Source organism: Saccostrea echinata, unplaced genomic scaffold (assembly GCF_033153115.1).
Source record: "Saccostrea echinata isolate AGI-Se365-2 ecotype Australia unplaced genomic scaffold, CSIRO_AGI_Sech_v1 ptg000054l, whole genome shotgun sequence".
Lineage (NCBI taxonomy): Eukaryota > Metazoa > Mollusca > Bivalvia > Ostreida > Ostreidae > Saccostrea > Saccostrea echinata.
Window position 1 is genome coordinate 17173142 of NW_026889803.1, and position 18586 is coordinate 17191727.

The 18586-nt window shown below is 33.7% G+C and overlaps 1 protein-coding gene across 1 annotated transcript in view; it reads right to left on the minus strand.

The window, feature by feature from the left end:
* The window catches only part of LOC133206424 (uncharacterized), a 33963-nt gene that overhangs the window by 13318 nt on the left and 2059 nt on the right, over positions 1–18586 (minus strand). Inside the window, exons 2-4 of the mRNA XM_061342408.1 lie at positions 12273–12526; positions 11906–11997; positions 3089–3165 (exon numbers count right to left, since the gene is read on the minus strand). Of these exons, the coding sequence (XP_061198392.1) occupies positions 3089–3165; positions 11906–11997; positions 12273–12526 (423 nt within the window). The remainder of the gene's footprint in view (positions 1–3088; positions 3166–11905; positions 11998–12272; positions 12527–18586) is intronic.

Consider the following 18586-nt stretch of genomic DNA (forward strand, 5'->3'; position numbering starts at 1 on the left):
TGACAATCTCAATTCATATCACACTTCGGCTCTCTTTACAGGAAGACATAGGAAACTTCTTCCAGCATGGTGAAACAGTCTTGACAGTTTGTATATTTTATTGCAGAAATACAGGAGCCAAGCTGAAAAAGGTTAACTATTCTGACACAGTGATAACATGTTTCATCACTCTATCTCGCAACCAAATGATGGATTACTCAAAATCCCCTATCATACCTTGTTGTTTTTTCACCTCCAACTGTTTTATGATGAAGAATGATCAAAGGGGAATAGGGGTTTAATAGTTTCCCTTCCAGTCTAAGGAATGTGATCCCTTAACACAGAAAACAGACCTCAACATATTGTATGTAGCTCAATCTTAAAAATCGAACAACTGAATGGTTCATTGAGACTTATCTGCTTAGAATGAGTTTATGTACAGAAGAAAAATTTGTATTACATAGACACACACAAGTACAAATTACAATATCATTCACTCAAAACATCTTCAAATCCTTCCCCCTAACATTTAAATTACATGTAAACATTCACTTGCTAAATAAATAACATCTTTGATACTTTGATGATAATGAAAACAACAAAATTCAATCAAGCTTGCCTAATCATTTCCTATTCATCAACCAAAGGCCCATCCTCACTGACCACTTGATGCAGACCAAGAGCAACAAGAAAATGTTTCCATGGAGAAACAACCATAATTGCCCTTAATTCAGTGTTTGCATACTCTTGAACTCCAATTTCCTCCACCATTTTCTTTTATTAGACATTTCCACTAATTAATTCCCTCTGCATTTAGGGGATGTCAAACAGGAGTGGGGGGATGAATAAAGACAACATTTGAAATCAGCAGGTGGAATCCTTTTACAAGGTCCTTTTGTCATATTAACCTATCAAATATCCACAACAAGACAGCTAAGAATTCAGGGGGAAAGCTGCGGATTTCAAAGGTGAGAGACAATGGTGACCCATACCCTGATCACAGAGGATAATTGGTCATCCAATATCAATGGCAATAGCTATAATGAGTCTCTATTAGGGACCATAAAAGGAAGGAAACCTTGTATTACAGATTAGTACTGGGAAGAATTTACATACGATTTTCATGTATTTCATATAATTACAGTTATATCAGGAATGTGGATGTATCATTTGTGTAAAAAGAGGCCCAGGAGCCACATCGCTCACCTGAGCACTGTGGCTAGGAAACAAGCAAAAATCAGTTTAGTATTGAAAAGCTTAAATGCATAAGTGGTCCCGACCTGCCCCTATAAGGGAGGGGGGGGGTATGATTTGAACAAAATTGAATCTACACTAACTAAGGATGCTTACATATATTTTGACTGTGACCTTTTTGAACTTTCACTGTGGCCCCACCCTACCCCCAGGGGGGTCATGATTTGAACAAACTTGAATCTACACTATCTGAGGATGCTTCCAAATAAATATAAATCATGGCTTTGCTGTTCTTGAGAAGAAGATTTTTAAAGATTTTTCCTATATTTTCCTAAATAAAACTTTGATCGTCCATTGTGACCCCACCCTATCCCCAGGGGGTCATGATTTGAACAAACTTGATTCTACACCACCTGAGGATGCTTGCATATAAATATGACCAATCATAGCTTTGCTGTTCTTGAGAAAAAGATTTTTGAAGATTTTTCCTATATACTCATATGTAAAACTCTGATCGTCCATTGTGGTCCCACCCTTCCTCTGGGGGTCATGATTTTAACAAACTTGAATCTACTTTACCTGAGGATGCTTTCACATTAATATGACCAATCATTGCATTGCTGTTCTTGAGAAGAAGATTTTTAACGATTTTTTCCTATAAATTCCTATGTAAAACTTTGATCGTCCACTGTGGCCCCACCCTACCCCATGGGGTCATGATTTTAACAAACTTGAATCTACTTTACCTGAGGATGCTTTCACATTAATATGACTAATCATTGCTTTGCTGTTCTTGAGAAGAAGATTTTTAAATAATTAATTTTTCACTAATACTAAATTATCTCCCCTTGGAGGAGGGTGTGACCCTTCATTTGAACAAACTTGAATCCCCTTCACCCAAGGATACTCTGTGCCAAGTTTGGTTGAAATTGGCCCAGTAGTTCTGGAGAAGACTGAAGATGAAAATGTGAAAAGTTAACAACACCAACGACGACAGACAACGGATCAGAAAAGCCTTCAACTCAGGTGAGCTAAAAAAAAACCCAGCAATTTGTAATACAATGCACTGACAACATTTTGTTATTTTTCTAAAACTTTGCAGAATTTCACTTTTCATACATGACTATCTTCATTGCTGTACATGACAAAGCTATCATAATACGAGACAATAAGATCAGCCTTGCCCAAAAATGTCTCTGATGAGACTGTGTAGTTCTTGATTCAATTCATATCATTGCACAGATACCATTTCTTTTTGAGTTTTACATTAATTTACAGAATTTTGTGACATCTTTTCTAAACTAGACCATTACCAACTTTAATACAAATAAGACCAAAACTAAAGAAGGCAGAGAAAATTTAGCAGAGGAATAAGTCTTAAGTAACCACTGTACCATTTGATAGACATAATTATGCACATTTGTGAATCAAGTTTTCATGAATTGCACTAAACATGTAGGGGAGTAGAACCATGGCATTTAACCATCACAAAAAATCAAAAATAAATAAACAGAATTTCATATTTTGGTACAGTTTACTTGCCTACCAAATTTCAATGAAATTAGAACAAAACCATAGGAGATGTAGCTGCTAAGCATTTTGAAAAATTGCTTTAAGACAGCCTAAAAGATAGGCAGTAAGAGGTACAACTGACACCTTAATAAATGCATATATAACCCCTTCTGGCTTTTTACCAAAAGAGCTAAAAAAAAAATGACTACTGTATATATGATACAAACCTTGAAGCAATGATGTTTTAAAAAAGTGAATACATTATCTAAGAATTTGTTTTATTTTTATAAGATTTTTAAAATTCTTTCAGGTTGCTAGAAAGGAAAAGATTTTTTTCTGAAGCATTCACTTTACAGTATTTTGTGGCAATCATGAAATAATTTTTTTTTCTTACTGTATATACCTTCACTAAATGCTGTAACTATGAATTTGAAACCCCTTCCAATTTCTCTTCTTTTTAAATCTCCATTTTTGTTGGTCCTAAAAAAGAAAAACAAACAACATAAGTACAATGTAATCTGTAATGTATTTTAAAGTGTTGCCATTGCATTACTGAAAGCAACAGATGTAAGAAAACCACAAAACTGTTTTAATTATCAGTTCTTTTCAACACACACAGGGTGATGGTAATAAAAGTCATATTAAGGTGTTGCCAGTGCAACTCTTCAGTAATAGGAGTTACATTTATGACATCTCTGATAGAATTACCCAGCATGAGTGGTATCAGTTAAAAGATAATAGAACTAGTTCTTTGAAAGTCAAATACATTATATACTTGCTTCTTTATGATTTCCTCTTTGTCTCTTGACAAAGTATTATTATATAAGTTTTCTGGAGATTTCTCCATCCCACTTTTTAGATATAGTTTTACATTACCACTGACAATAAAGGAAAGGTCTTAAAACTGGTAAGCTATTGACCCCAAAAGTCAAAGAACTAAACTCAAAACTCTTCAACTACCTGTACCAAGGGTGCTCTCTGAACACATCTGTAGCATGCCTGTGTACTGAAGTTAAAGTCATTAAAAAGAGTCAATACAAGATATTTCAGTTTGCTTTGAGTATAAGAACTAGCTCTCACATCTCAAAGATCACCTAAGAATTAAAACGTTCCTAACCTCATACCATAGACAGGGATTTTTTTAGGGTCTCTCCGGGGCCGAAATTCGGCCCCATTCCCAATGCTGAAAAGTGCATGTTTTTCCCAAAATCATACCTAAAAATTCCCAATATGAAAAGAAGTATCAAGTTGTAAATTATTAAAATAAAATACTGACAAAAAGGTGTTTATGTTCTCTATGTGCGATGTACGAGCCATCCGAGGACTTCCGAGAAGTTATTCGGAATACTATGGATGTTTGCATGCATACTTTTTAAAGCGGGATTGATGTTTAAAAATTAAAGTCGGGATCGTTATCTAAAAAATAAACGTGCATCATGTCAGTCTCTCCAGTTTGCCTAGGACGGTAATTTTCAGGCTGGGTTGAATCGCTCTTATTCTTATAATTTGGTCAAACAATACCGATTAACCACTCATCTGGAACAAACCCACTATCAAATATTATTTTAAAGAACTTCTTACATAAAGGTAAAAAAGAAGACAACGTTTAAATATTGTAACGAAACCGAGGGTATAAGGTTATTACTTAATCAGTTAATCGTGGGCCGCTGTTGGTTACTGGTAACTGGTCAAGGTTGAAATGGTTATCCACAAAGTTTATATACAATCGGAATAATGACCAATTTTTGGTCCACTGAATAATTGGCGAAATGACCAATTTTTAGTTCACTATAATATCTGCACTAGAACCGTGACGAATAACACGTTGTAAAGTTATGATATTTATTAAGACGATCAAATGGTTCAATTATAAGCACAATGATAAACCTGGTTGGTACAACGTTATTTGGTTAATACAAAGATGACGAACCAATGGTCAATCCAGGACGTTTCTACTCTGAATGACTCTTCACTAATGATTTCGTATACATAGACTTGGTACTGTTTGTACATACCACTGTCTTACACCCGAAGTATACGGAGTCGCAACCCAATGCAGACTGACTTCTAAACACAAAACAGCTGTCTTTTATAGACAAAAGTTGTTATGATGACGTATAAACGTCAGATACCAATAACGTCACAATCAATATCTAATTTGTAAGTTAGCGGGTTTTGACCACTAAAATTACTTAATAACGTTGTACCTATATAGAACATATACAACATAACGCTTTGTAATTACAATACATAAATCAAATTGATAAAGTTCAAATAATAAATCATTGTTCAATTCTTTCGTTCATTGTTCATTGACATATATTTTAGTAGTTTATATACATCGGGTTCAGGGTCCGTTTATTCGGAACTTGTCAACAACAGTTAATCCAAATTTCACAATTGTTACGTTCCGATAAGTTTACCTGTGAAATTTGTATACTTCGGGTGTAAGACAGTGGTATGTACAAACAGTACCAAGTCTATGTATACGAAATCATTAGTGAAGAGTCATTCAGAGTAGAAACGTCCTGGATTGACCATTGGTTCGTCATCTTTGTATTAACCAAATAACGTTGTACCAACCAGATTTATCATTGTGCTTATAATTGAACCATTTGATCGTCTTAATAAATATCATAACTTTACAACGTGTTATTCGTCACGGTTCTAGTGTAGATATTATAGTGAACTAAAAATTGGTCATTTCGCCAATTATTCAGTGGACCAAAAATTGGTCATTATTCCGATTGTATATAAACTTCGTGGATAACCATTTCAACCTTGACCAGTTACCAGTAACCAACAGCGGCCCACGATTAACTGATTAAGTAATAACCTTATACCCTCGGTTTCGTTACAATATGTTCATTTACAATGTTATCATATCCTGCGGCTTTGCCATTTTTAAGCTTCTGAACTTCAACAGCCGCTATTATTTCATATCACTAAAGCTGGTTTAAGCCAGCTTCATACTATAAAAAATAAGAAAAATGATTAAATATTTGACTTTGCTTGTTTTTTCATATTTATTTGTATGAAGATATTTTTCCCAATTTCAACCAAATATCGCTATTTTTCCCAATCTTGACAGCCCCGGCCCCTGGAATCAAGGGGTAAAAAAATCCCTGATAGAATTAATTTCTCATGCTACTGATAGTAAAATTTTGTCAAAATGGTGAAATTCAACAGACATCAAAATAGCCTTGACAATTCTGCATCAGTTAATTCTTCGGAGTTGTTAAAATTATTATGAGGATTCCAATCATTAATGGTTGGTATTGTGCCTTTTTGTGCAAATAGACAGTATGTTTAGAAAAAACATCTTCTCTAATAGGTCACCATTTTTAAAAGTTAGCCTTCAAATAATAAGGCTAAGCTTAAGCTCTAGTAATGCTCTCACAAAATATCACTCTGACTAAATAATCTGAAAACCAACAAAATTCATTGGGTACAAATGAAAGCAACCAGAATCAGATACTATACATGAACATTATTCTCTGTGGATTAATTTAAAGACAACAAAAGCAATCCAAGAAAAATGTGTACTTTTCTATCCATGGATTGAACCGAAATTTTGATTCTGTGGAATTATGAGAATGCAGACCTCGTGGGATAAATCATGTTTACAGTATTAAACCATTCTAGCAGAAAAGGTACTGATATCTATCTATATATATATATATATATATATATATATATATATATATATATATATATATATATATATATTATATATATATATAGGTATCATCTGAAAAAAAGAGATGTATCAAACCTAGTGTCAGCATATCACATATACTGCCAAAATGTTCAAACAAATTAAGATGGCTTCAAAACCAATACCAAAAGACATTCTCTCCACTCATCAAAAACAAGATAGCAGCATGATTTAATTACAAAAACCACATAAAAGTCACTGTTAGCTCCTTTTTGCCTCAGCTTTCCTTGTAACCTGTCAAAAGCTCATAATTGTCTCCTGGAAGACTAATAGCAAGGATTCACATAACTGTCTATGGAGATCAACTAATTGACTCTTCCCTGTCACAGAAGTCAGCAGACATATACTGACTGATCTAGAGAACATAGCTTATAGTGATAATGTGGATATCAAAGCAAAACGCCAATGGAAGGAAACGCAGCCATGAAGCTGATGGGCATTCATCATATTTTTTCCTGTGTGCATGTCAAGAGTCATTACTCAATATTAAATGGTTGTTCCAGGATTAATTATTTATCTCATGCCAAAGTCTTCGGAGATGGGTTAATTCTCTCCTTGTTGAACTTCTTTCCAGGCACAATGCCTGCAGAGACTTTAAATGACCAAAAGTGTGAAGATGAGAATTGATGCAGAAAGCAGTTTACTTTTAAATTAGCTTTGAGCTTTAAAAAAATTGTATTAAGCCTTTTGATATGTAGGACTTTCCAAGACTTCCTTTAGGGTCAAAGTGTTGGTGAGCAAAACAATTCAAAATTTAAAAATATTCCTCATTGAATACCGTATATACTCGCCTATAAGTCGGTCCGCCTATAAGTCGTTTGTGTTTTTTAAGTTTAAATAGAGGGATTGACCTGCTAAAATACCAATATTTTTATAACTCACGTATAAGTTGGATATAGAGTTTTGTACCAAAGTTTAACTCCCAAAAAAAACGACTTAAAGGCGAGTATATACGGTACTTCTATCTCTGATTCCTTTTAACCCTGAACCCTAACCCTTGCTTTCTATACATGTTAAAATAAAATTTATATTTTTTGTGCAATTGAAAAAAAAAAGCAATTCTGATCCATTGATTATCTGTCTAACTTTCAAAACTGCCAACACAGACTGGAAATAAAATATTTTAAGAGTGTGTGCTACATCTTTTATGCTCAAGAACAGTTGCATAACCCCTCAGGTTTGCTCATGTTTTTGCTATTTATTGCTCCATGTATATTTTTATTTTTACAAGTGCCTGGAAGTTAGTGTGACATAAAAGAAAGTCCTCAAACCGTCAGGATAAAAAAGAGTTGATTCCATCAAAAACTAACACATTTTAACATCATTTATAGTCATCAAGAGAGACAGAAATATTTATACAATCAAGCCTTACCAAAAAATAAACTCAGGTTGGAGAGGAATTGAGAGAAATGTTAACAAGAGCATTGCAACTTATGATTTCAAATGAGCACATCAAAGAGACTCCCCTCTGAAACACTTAGTTTTGTTTGCCATTGCCATTAGCTGTAATTCTGCAATCACTAAGCATCCTAAGAGAAGACTCAGTGGATTCTTATGTTTTTCATTGAGACCTGAAGTAGGGGTAAAAAAACAACTGAGTAAATGTTCTCTCCCTGGAACTGTGTGACCTTAACGTTTCTGCCTGCTGTTCACTAATGCACTTTGTATCAATTTTTTACAGAGCTTTCAGGGGTCTCAATGATCCTTACCTTTCTTTTGTACATGGTCAAAATTATGCCAGAAATTTGAAAGAAATGCAAAGAAGATACTGCAAGTCACCCAGGATACCATTTCTATGGTGCCATGCCACTGGGCATAACTGTTAACAAGATCATTTAACATTATGGCTTATGATTCTGAATGAACACATCAAAGAGACTCCCCCTGTTTTTTTTTGTGCATTGTAGAATAGTTTCCACATGACCATTGTCACACCTCATAAAAGAATAAATATTTTCAAATGAGTCTGAAGCAGATTGTACCAAATAATTCAGTAAAATAAACCATCTTTTTAATATCAGCTTATTTTCTTTTTCACTGATTTAGATCACAAAAAATAATGATACATTATCTACTAGCTGTCATACTTTTACCATTTTTGCAGTAGTTTAACCTATAGGCATTAGATGAATGCTGAAAAATATGAGGCAGCTGTATTCCACTGAGGACAGGGTTTTGAGATCAAATCACATTTTGAATAAAACTTACATACATATATGCACAATTTTCACCTAAGCTAAATGTGTTTTCTGTTTACATGAACCTGTCTTGTTCCTATGACCAGATTGAGAGACAACATTATTCGCAAGGTGGGCAGGTGTATCTTAATGCATTTTACACATTGCTAAAGAGGTCTGCAAATAAAAACCCTCTAAGACTGACACCCATGGAAAATAACTGCAAAAATACAATGCAAACATTTACCCAACTCCAATGCACACACCATAAAAATACCCCACATTCCCTTCCTTATCGATGTAGAGTTTCTAAATATTAATCTTTTATCAATTTGTCAATGAATAAACTCTCCTCATTCTTGGTAATTTGTCTTGCAGGATTGTGATTTCAAAGGTTGTCCGCTGACAAATTGGAGTCTTCTGTCAACAAAGCTGTCACTATAAAACAGTATTGATCAGGGATAAAATGGTGTTGCATGGGTTAACAAGTTTCACATTCAGGTGCAAGGAGATCTCAAGTACCAGCAAATCTTTGTCAACAAACCCACAAAATTAAAATCATCACAACTGTATTCAAACTGGGGTTTCGAATTCAAATTTATGTACACTGATTCAACATACAAGAAATTACATTTCCTCAAATATTCCATTCTAGAAATCCTATTTTGCTGTACTGTTCAAATATTACAATTTTATCAGAACAATTGAATGGAAATTAGATTTTTGAAATGAGATAAAGTAATTCTGAGTATTGCACAAGAAATTAAGCACATTAATATTTAGTTAATAAAAGAACCCATAATCCTTGTGTTGCAGACTGTGTCATCAAGTACACGAAAATTTCAGGCTGTCTGGGTCTGAAGCTATGAGCATTGTATTCGGTAGAAAGTGTTGACAATCAATTTTTTTCTTTCAATCAAGTTGTAGCCTTACAAACTCTTGGACAATAAATTACAGCGTATTATAGTTAATAACTGATTCACCCTCATATTGATTCAGAAAAACCAGTCAACATTTTGGTGAGGAAGTGTAAAGCACAAAGACCCATGATTTACAAACTGTGTCTTCCACAACTAGCACAAACTATTAGAGATCTATGCAAATGTGCCTTGTCGATGTGATGACCAATGTTGCTATTGGCAAACACGCATGTTTACACCCTACGCTTGGTTTAGCCAAATCTTGGAGTGGTGTAGAGAGGATTGATGTCAGAGAAACACTTGACCTTGAGAAAAATGGAAACCTGAGAGAAGCCCGGGCCTCATCACTATTACATCAGGTGTTGGCAATGTTGACCAACATGAGGTTAATATGACCTTCAACTCTTTTTAGAATCACCCCCAAACCCTTTTTTGTTATTGCTGTATCTTCAAAGCTTCACTCTTGAGGTGAATTCCTACAAACCCCAACCAGTATTTATACTATCATTGCCAATATTTCTAGGGTCTGTAACAATCAATATGGATGTTTAATGCCATCCTCTGAAAAATCACCTCTCAAATGATACAAATAATTGGACAGAATCCATCAGTTGAGCTTGTCAAGACTAATATTTTTTTACTTTTCTAAATAATAAACATTTAATGTAGAAATCTTGTTTTTTGAAAAATAAAATTGATTGATACAACTCCCAGGAAGGTAGGAGCAGCCATGTTATAAGAATCTTCACCTCACTCAGTACATACCAAAGAGAGTTCATTGAGGGAACAAGATGGTAATTGAGGCTGCAAATTAAGATACCTAGAGCAGCTCGAGGTGAGGCTAGCTTTGTAGTTTGAAATAATGATCACCTGCCTGATCACAAGCTTATTATCCAGTTTGTCTCTCTCGAATTTGTCTGTCAATGGACAGAGAGAAAAAAAAATGAAGTGATGTAAACCTGTCACACAATGTCTCTTCCTTTTTTTATAAGGCTCAATGAAATCTCTATCTTGTTGGGCCCTCTCATTAAAATCCAACAGTTTTATTGATTTTTGTGGGTTTGGGAACAATTTTTATTGCACAACTTCCTTAGATGCATAAAAATGTGTGTAATATGAAAAGAAAATATCATAATAACTTGTATCTGATCTAATCTTGTGTGATATTGAACATGCATACACAATTCTAATTTTTTGCATGTAGTTTTTCCAGACAATTACATCAGATTGTGTCCTGAACTTCAATGAAATAACTTTATGAAATATCATTATAATGACCAATTATAACTTGAATAAATATGTCAATTTTTTTTCTTTTTTTTTTTTTTTTGCAAGGGGCCTGAAAATCTGAACAAACACCGCTTCAGATGTCATCTCCAATGATTAGAAAACAAAAAGACACCTGTAAAAATTACGCAACAATCTACAGAAACATCTACCCTCTGCTCGCATTCTGTGACTAACCCTCCAAAACTACTGCTTATTTTTTTCTTCATTTAAAACCAAACCAGACCTGAATCTAGCAGCAGACAATAAATCAAAATTTCTGCACAGACAAACTTGCATGTCAATCCTGCAACCCTTGAGGATCTAGGTCATATGAGGTCCCTCGGTTGAGAAACAATCCCTCCCCTTCCCCATTCTTCACCCCATATCAGTCAAAAATATCTCTCAGAAAATCATGAATTTGATTTTTATCTCTGATATATTAAATGCCTTAATGATAATTAACAACTCTGGAAATTGATATCATTGAATTACCTGGATTTTCACCCTCCTAAAACATATTTTTCTGGTCAAATGGTTGAGTGTGAAAAACGCCCAGATAGTTGCATTACCCCTCTACTCAGAAATAAAGTCTGGTGAAAAACTACCACTTCACAAGAATGCACTGCAGATACCTGATACAGTTTTATAAAGGGTGTCTTTGCAAGATCTACCTGGTACATCGTTACTTCCCTTCAAAGTCTACATTTCTGTAGATTTACATTTTTCAGGAATTCATACTTCAAAAACTTGCATTCAGCATGTTCAATACAGCAAAACACGTTTATAATGAAGTGCCAGGGATGGACATTTTTGCTTCGTTATAAGCGTAATTCGTTATATACATTAAGTTTACAATATATTTCAACATCATGGGGAACGAAAATCACTTCCCTGTAAGCATCAATTCATTATAAGCGTGTTCGCTATAAGCTTCTTTTACTGTACTTGTTTACTCCATGTTTCATTCTATTGAACTGAAAAGTTCTTTAAAAAATGATCAAGTACAGAAATTACACATACATGTATAGGGCAATAGCTACCGGTATTTCAGACCATAAATCCCACTTACATATAACGTTATAGTTAAAAAAATGCATTTCAGGACAGAATCCTCATTGGAGAGGTTTTTAACTTACCTAAAATGGACTGTCATGAAGGGACCTGTGGAGACTAGTAGATTTGGAGGAGGCTGAATACCACATAATCCAAAATTTCCTCCGGCTTCTAACTACAACAGTGAAAAAGAACAAGTTTTCAAGACAAATAAGATAGCAATCATTATTTTAATTACAAAGTATGGAAACTTTACCGTAATGATATATGTATTAACAAATTCCGCTGACTGTAACATTTTGCACAATGCATTGTATTACCATGATTACAGTTCTGCATATTATGTAGTGACGGTACACTGTAAAATATATGACATATTTCCCAAACTAAATTTACGAGGAGAGTCTTCTACCTGGCTCACAAGCTCCTCAGATTTTCAAACCTACTCACCATTGCCCCAGTAAAGATGTCTTCAGAATCATACACATACAAGGCATCATTACATATTCCAGTGTTTTGGTCTATATCAGGAATATCCAGCTCTAGAAAACGTAACATAATTCTCCAGCCTTCATTATCGGCTTTAAAAGTCATTTTACACTCATTATTGTTCATATAATATTCTGAGTTTTCCTCTTGATGGGATAATACAGTGGCGCCTCCTATGTATTTCTTATTTCCACAGTCTATTCCATGCATATAATCTGTAAAATAAGAAAAATTTAAAATAATTTTTTGTCTTAAAGAAGTATAACAATTAACAAATGAGTACCCATGATTGGACAAATAAAACTGTCAAAAAATTAAATCAACCATTTTTAATTAAATGAAAAATCAATACAATACAACCTCATTATATATTTAAAGTATTATTTTATAAATAATAAAAAGCATGCACACAGCAATGTTGCCAAAATTGACCATTTCAGCATACCATGTACAGTCAAACCTTGTTCTCTCGAATTCGATGGGACCGAGAACAAACTTAGAGATATCCAGGGATTCGAGATATCGAGGGTAAAATACTTAAAGAATAAGCAGATGAGACTTTTAAAAACACTTCGACTTATCCATGGTATTCGAGATTTCAGTGTTCGAGATACCAAAGTTCAACTGTATATAACACTTTTTAATATCATACAATTGCCTTTTCCATTTATTTCATAAGTAGGATACACATCTTCTAAAAATGATTTTTCTGATTACAAAATTACTTAACACCAGCTATACATTGAAAATACAATTTTATGACAAAACTTTCCTATTTCTTGTGAAAAATATTTGATTCAGAAGTCCTTCTTTGAATGCAATATATTATCCAATGAAGATTTTTTTTAAATACCAATACTTATTACGAGTTGCATGTATTGCTGACTACAGCATTAGTCTTCCTGACAAAAACTGATGGTTAAGAATTTTATCAATGAGCTCAATCCCTACAAAACCTGCTTATGCATTTTCTTCCCTTATTTTTACCGAAGAAAGGTTTTTGCTGATAGTTTTCCAATAAAAAAAGATTGTTTCTTAAAATAATAAAAAAAAAATTATGCACTAAGCAAGTCAAAAATGAATTTGATTTTCATTCAATTGAAGCTATGGGAATAAGCCATAATTCTCTAATGTTCTATAATTTTTTTCAAAAGAATATTTTTTTAATAAAATGAACTATCACAGTTAAAGATCGCCTCAAAACAATACACACTTCAGAGCAACTGAAGCAGAAACATGTCCATAGTAATGGGTTACCAGGTTTAATCGAGAGTCAAATCTCGCAGTCTGTCGAACATAGGAGGTGTGATATCACAAGTTTTTTCAGAGTTCACTACAGTGATAATAATTCAGTTTTTCTCAAAACATGCCTAACGTAGCGCCTGACAAATGAGGTGCTGCTTTAATAGGTGATAATGGACCCTCAATAACCCTCCATCACTTCCCACCAAAGCCATATTTTGACACCCCCAGTAGCCTGTTTGTGGTGCAGATGAGGGCTATGCGACCTTTGTTCTGATTTCTGATTGCAGTTTAAAGATTTTACGTATTATCACCTAGTCTAATCTGCTTTGACACCTATATTATGTGGAATAATGGCACAGACTGTCTCTGTGTCAAGAAAGGTATCAGCAATGTCAAAAAATATACCCAAACTAGTGTAATGGCCTTTGTTTAAATGTACCCCTGCCAAGCCAAGAAGAAACATGTAATGAATGGCATTTCTCATTTAGTTGACAAAGTTTGGTATAAATAAAGGATCTTCTTGTCACAAACCTTACTTCATTGACTAACAAGTTCGACAAAAAATAGAAAAAAGCCTCTTTTACTCTTCAAATTTGTAACCTGAAACATGTAACTGACAACATATAATCAAAAGTGTAGGGGAAAAAAAGATTTCAGAAGATAAAGACATGTACATTTAAAGTGCATTTTAAAAAAAAATGTCAGCTTTATAAATTATCTCTTTCCTAAGGAGTTGTGCTCATGAGCCAGGGAATGGGTTGTAAAATCTTAACTGCACATTATATATATATGCTCCCTCAAATCCTCTAAAAGCCGACAGTTCTGCAAGCTGATATGTGTATGAAATAAATTGTGCGAAGATAATCTGCAACATTATGTAAGATAAATCACAATTAAGCAACATTTTAAACCTGTGTGGTAGACTTCAACAATCAGTCATTAATCAGACATGCTGAAGTTTCCTGGCATAATAAAGATTTCCTAAGAGCGTGAAAATCCATGCAGGTTTTGTCAGCTGCCAATCAACCCTTATTTAAAAAAAAAAAAAAAAGAAAGAAAAAAATCGTAGATCTCTAATCAGCAGCTGGCCATGGCCCCCTTTCTGCCTCTGCCCCAATCAATACCTTACTACTCCTATGGTCCTTTATTACTTATCCACTTTTCTGGAGCACCCTTTCAAATAACACCAGAATTTCTATTACCTGAATGCTAGAGTCATGATATATTCTTGCATTTCATGAAAAGAAACAATTACTAAAACACTTTGAAAGCCCCTCCTTGTACCCCAATTAATATTTGTATGTCTCTCTGGGGTTCCTCAATGTCTCATCCGCATTCAATAGGAAAAACCCTATTATTTATAGCAGAAATCGGAGTCGCCAGTGGCAGATCCTATCAAAAATTCATGCTGGACCTCTGCGACCCTTTTACATAACCAAGGCCACTATTAATAGTGCTTTGTTAAATTTCTTGTAAAGTCTCATTTAAAATACATGACCTCAATTCCATTCTCAGTTTTAGACTTGACAGAAATTTTACAGCGAAATTCTTCACACAGAATAATCTATATTTTCCCACATCTGACAGGTCCTATCTAAAAGACTGTCAAATTTATGAATGGCATCCTTAACCTTTTAAAGTGACCTGAATACAATGCACAATTAGTTGAACATTCTCTCCGAATATTCATTTCATCCATGAACAATGCAACAAAGTTGTTAAAGGTCTTAAGAACAATATTTTGCTTTAATAAATGCCAATCGAAAAAATACACAGCAGAAAGTTTGACCTTAGGAAACCTGCATTTAAATCTTGCAGTAAATGCTATAGTTGTGCCAAAGTATGAGCTGTGAGAATATCATCCTTATTCTATGACATAATCTTTCATGGTGCCAAAGCAATATTTGAACAATTTAAACAATTTGGGGTAAAGTTGACACTAAGCTCATCTGTCTTAAATGCCTAATCTTTGACATATGTTTTGGCTGGCACTAGCTAGCGGTATTAATAAATAAGTACATATATGATATCTGTAGAAGGTGTTTGAATGTGTTTATATACCTTTCTGACTAGTGTGATGAATGTTACTATGTATATCAATGAACAGACAAGTCAGATTCAGGTGCCATTATGATGCAATACATTACAGCTATCACCCAATACTACAATAATTATGAAGGATATAGAAACATATACAGAAAAGACAGATGGATAGAGACATAGAAGTAGGATAAATAAAATTATGTAGGATAAATTTAATTATAAGGATATTAAAGAGATATGTGTAGGATACTAAGGATAGATATCTATAGGATAGAGAGATATATCTATAGGATAGAGATTTAGAATTAAGGCAGGTATACTGTAATTGTAGGGTATGTTTTATGACAATTTCTTTTATATATTGCGGCACAAGAATCTTCATATTCAAGAAATACTGAGGGGTACTTCAGGACTGAAGGGTTCTCAAACAGGACCAGGGAAGGGTAACTATTTTGAAAGGCAACAAGGAATCAAAGTACAATGAAAACAGGACAAATCATGTCTAGCTACAGTTTCATTGAGTAACGTACAGCATAAAAAAACTGCCAATTTGGAATACTTTCAGAAGTTTCTTGAAATATTTAGCAACTAATTAAACAAATTTCAGAATATACCTTCGATGTTCTTGAGTTACAAAAGCTTTTGGAAAGATGGACAAAAAATATCCAACTGCAAGTAGATAATTACAATGAAAGAAAAGATTTTTTTTAAGTTAGGCACTTGTGTCAGAATTTGCAGACGCATCTCTACAAATGATAAGCAATGAGAAAACGCACAGCTAACCAGCTACCCATCTGCATTTGCTCTCATATCTTCAAGGGAACAAAAAAAAAATCAAAGCAAGATTCCTCCCTAAAATTCTTTAACAGACAGACCACTATATATGAGCAAAAAAAGGAGCAACAATTACATGTGTGTCTTTATTCCATGTCAAAGTGAAGATATCCTTCAATATGTCACAGTGAAGATGTCCGCATGCATGCGACATCATTTTTCAAAGACAAGGAAATAAACTGGACACTAAGTGGACACTGCTTAAAGTCAGGTACAAGAAGACCCAAAAATCAATGGTATCCTCTCATTTAAAGGCAGTCCCCAAACTTAGGCCATATTGGTGGTCATTAGGTGGAGATTGAAGGAGAACTGTTTGTTCAGTTTATCAGGAGATTTGCCATTATCTCATCATTGTTATGAGAGTCTTGACAAGGGACAAACAATTACATTACAGTTTTATGATGAGCAAGAGTTCAACAAGTCATAAATGGGCCATTCGAATTAATATGTAAACTGGCCCTTGGTCAGCTAGCTGATAAGGGAGAGCTACTGGTGATTACATACTAATCGTATTTCCTGCAGCCCATATTTGTTGGAAACAAATCTGTAAAGATTTTATACATCCAAATGTTCTTGGTTTGAAATAGGAAAAAAAAAATATTTTAAAATAATTAAAAATGTCTGATCTATCATTAATTATTATTGATTAATTATTTAACATGACTATTTTTTTTTTAAAAAGTACGACATATAAATGAAAAGAACAAGACTTTTTTTACGGTCATAAAAATATGTCATTAAATCAAATTGTATTAAAAAAGTAGAAATAATTAATTTCAATATCTGCCAGCATTTATATTGACAATACATGTACAGGGTCTGAACCAGTTTAAGGTTTTGCTGAAGAATGCAATATAGCTTACAGACATTTTCTTTTCAAAATATTACATCAACCTACATAATTGAGCAGGAAATTCAATGTTGGTTCTGTCAATCTATTTACATTAATCTTTTTCATCTGTCATGGACACACTAGTAACTGACACAGTGAACATCTACATTTTCAAAAATATTTTTCCAACACTTCAAATCCTCAGGGGGAATATGATGATAGAGGTATGACCCAGGTATCAAGATTTTCCAGATGTCAGTATACGGAGAAGTTATATTTTGAGGGCATGGTACAAGTACACTCCGGAACAAAACAAACATGAAAAGAGTCTGAAAGGTGGATAAATATCAGATGAAAAGATAGGCATTTGAGCCCCTTCATAGTAATGCAGTCAATCTTTGCTATTTCAATACACAGTAACACTACTTTTTAAAAAAAAAATTGTGCTGCACATAAAATATATTTTAATGTTCAAAATATTTTGACGCCAAAACATTAAAATTGACTTGCACAATAATCTACCTTAAAATGTAAAGAAATATGGGGAGCAAAATGATCAAAACCAGTATATGAAATATGCGAAGCTAATCAACTCCATGCTACTGAGAAGGGACTTAATCAACTGTTAATTATGACCTTAAACAAACATACAGTGAGATAGAGGCTAATCATGTGGATTTTGGCGGCTCCTAAATACCACTTGTGGCCAACGGGAAGGCAAGCTAATCTCAAGATTTTACGTAATGTTTGTCAGAGAGATGTACTCCCTGTGAACTCACGAGTTCTAGTCCCTAAACATGTATGAAATACATGTACCAAAATGCTGTAATAAATGGATCAGGCGGAGAAAAAAAGTTTTAGAAAGGTTAAATTCTTTAGATATATAATTAAATTCATTAGGAAATAATATACTAATTATCTCACCGTAAAATATGACAATGTATACAATTCAAATTTTATATGCATATGCTTTTAACCTTGTTAAAATCTGCTGATGAAAAACTTCAACATATTAAAGGTCTATAGATATATCTTATCCTCTTAAATATGGTTAAGTACATATAAGCTTCAAATTTTTGGAAAGTATGTAAAAATTCTGCGTTCATAAATCCTCAACATGTTTTAAATCACCACAATAATTAACTAAAGCAACAACCTGGGTGTTGAAAACTTGAAATCCGAAAATTATAAAATATTGCATCGCAGACCACCCTTACTTAAACACCTCTTTTATACGACATAAAAATCACCCAACCCCCTCATTTGCTAACCCATTGTAACATTCTCGTTATTTAATATGGCCTCCTTTGTGATCTACAAG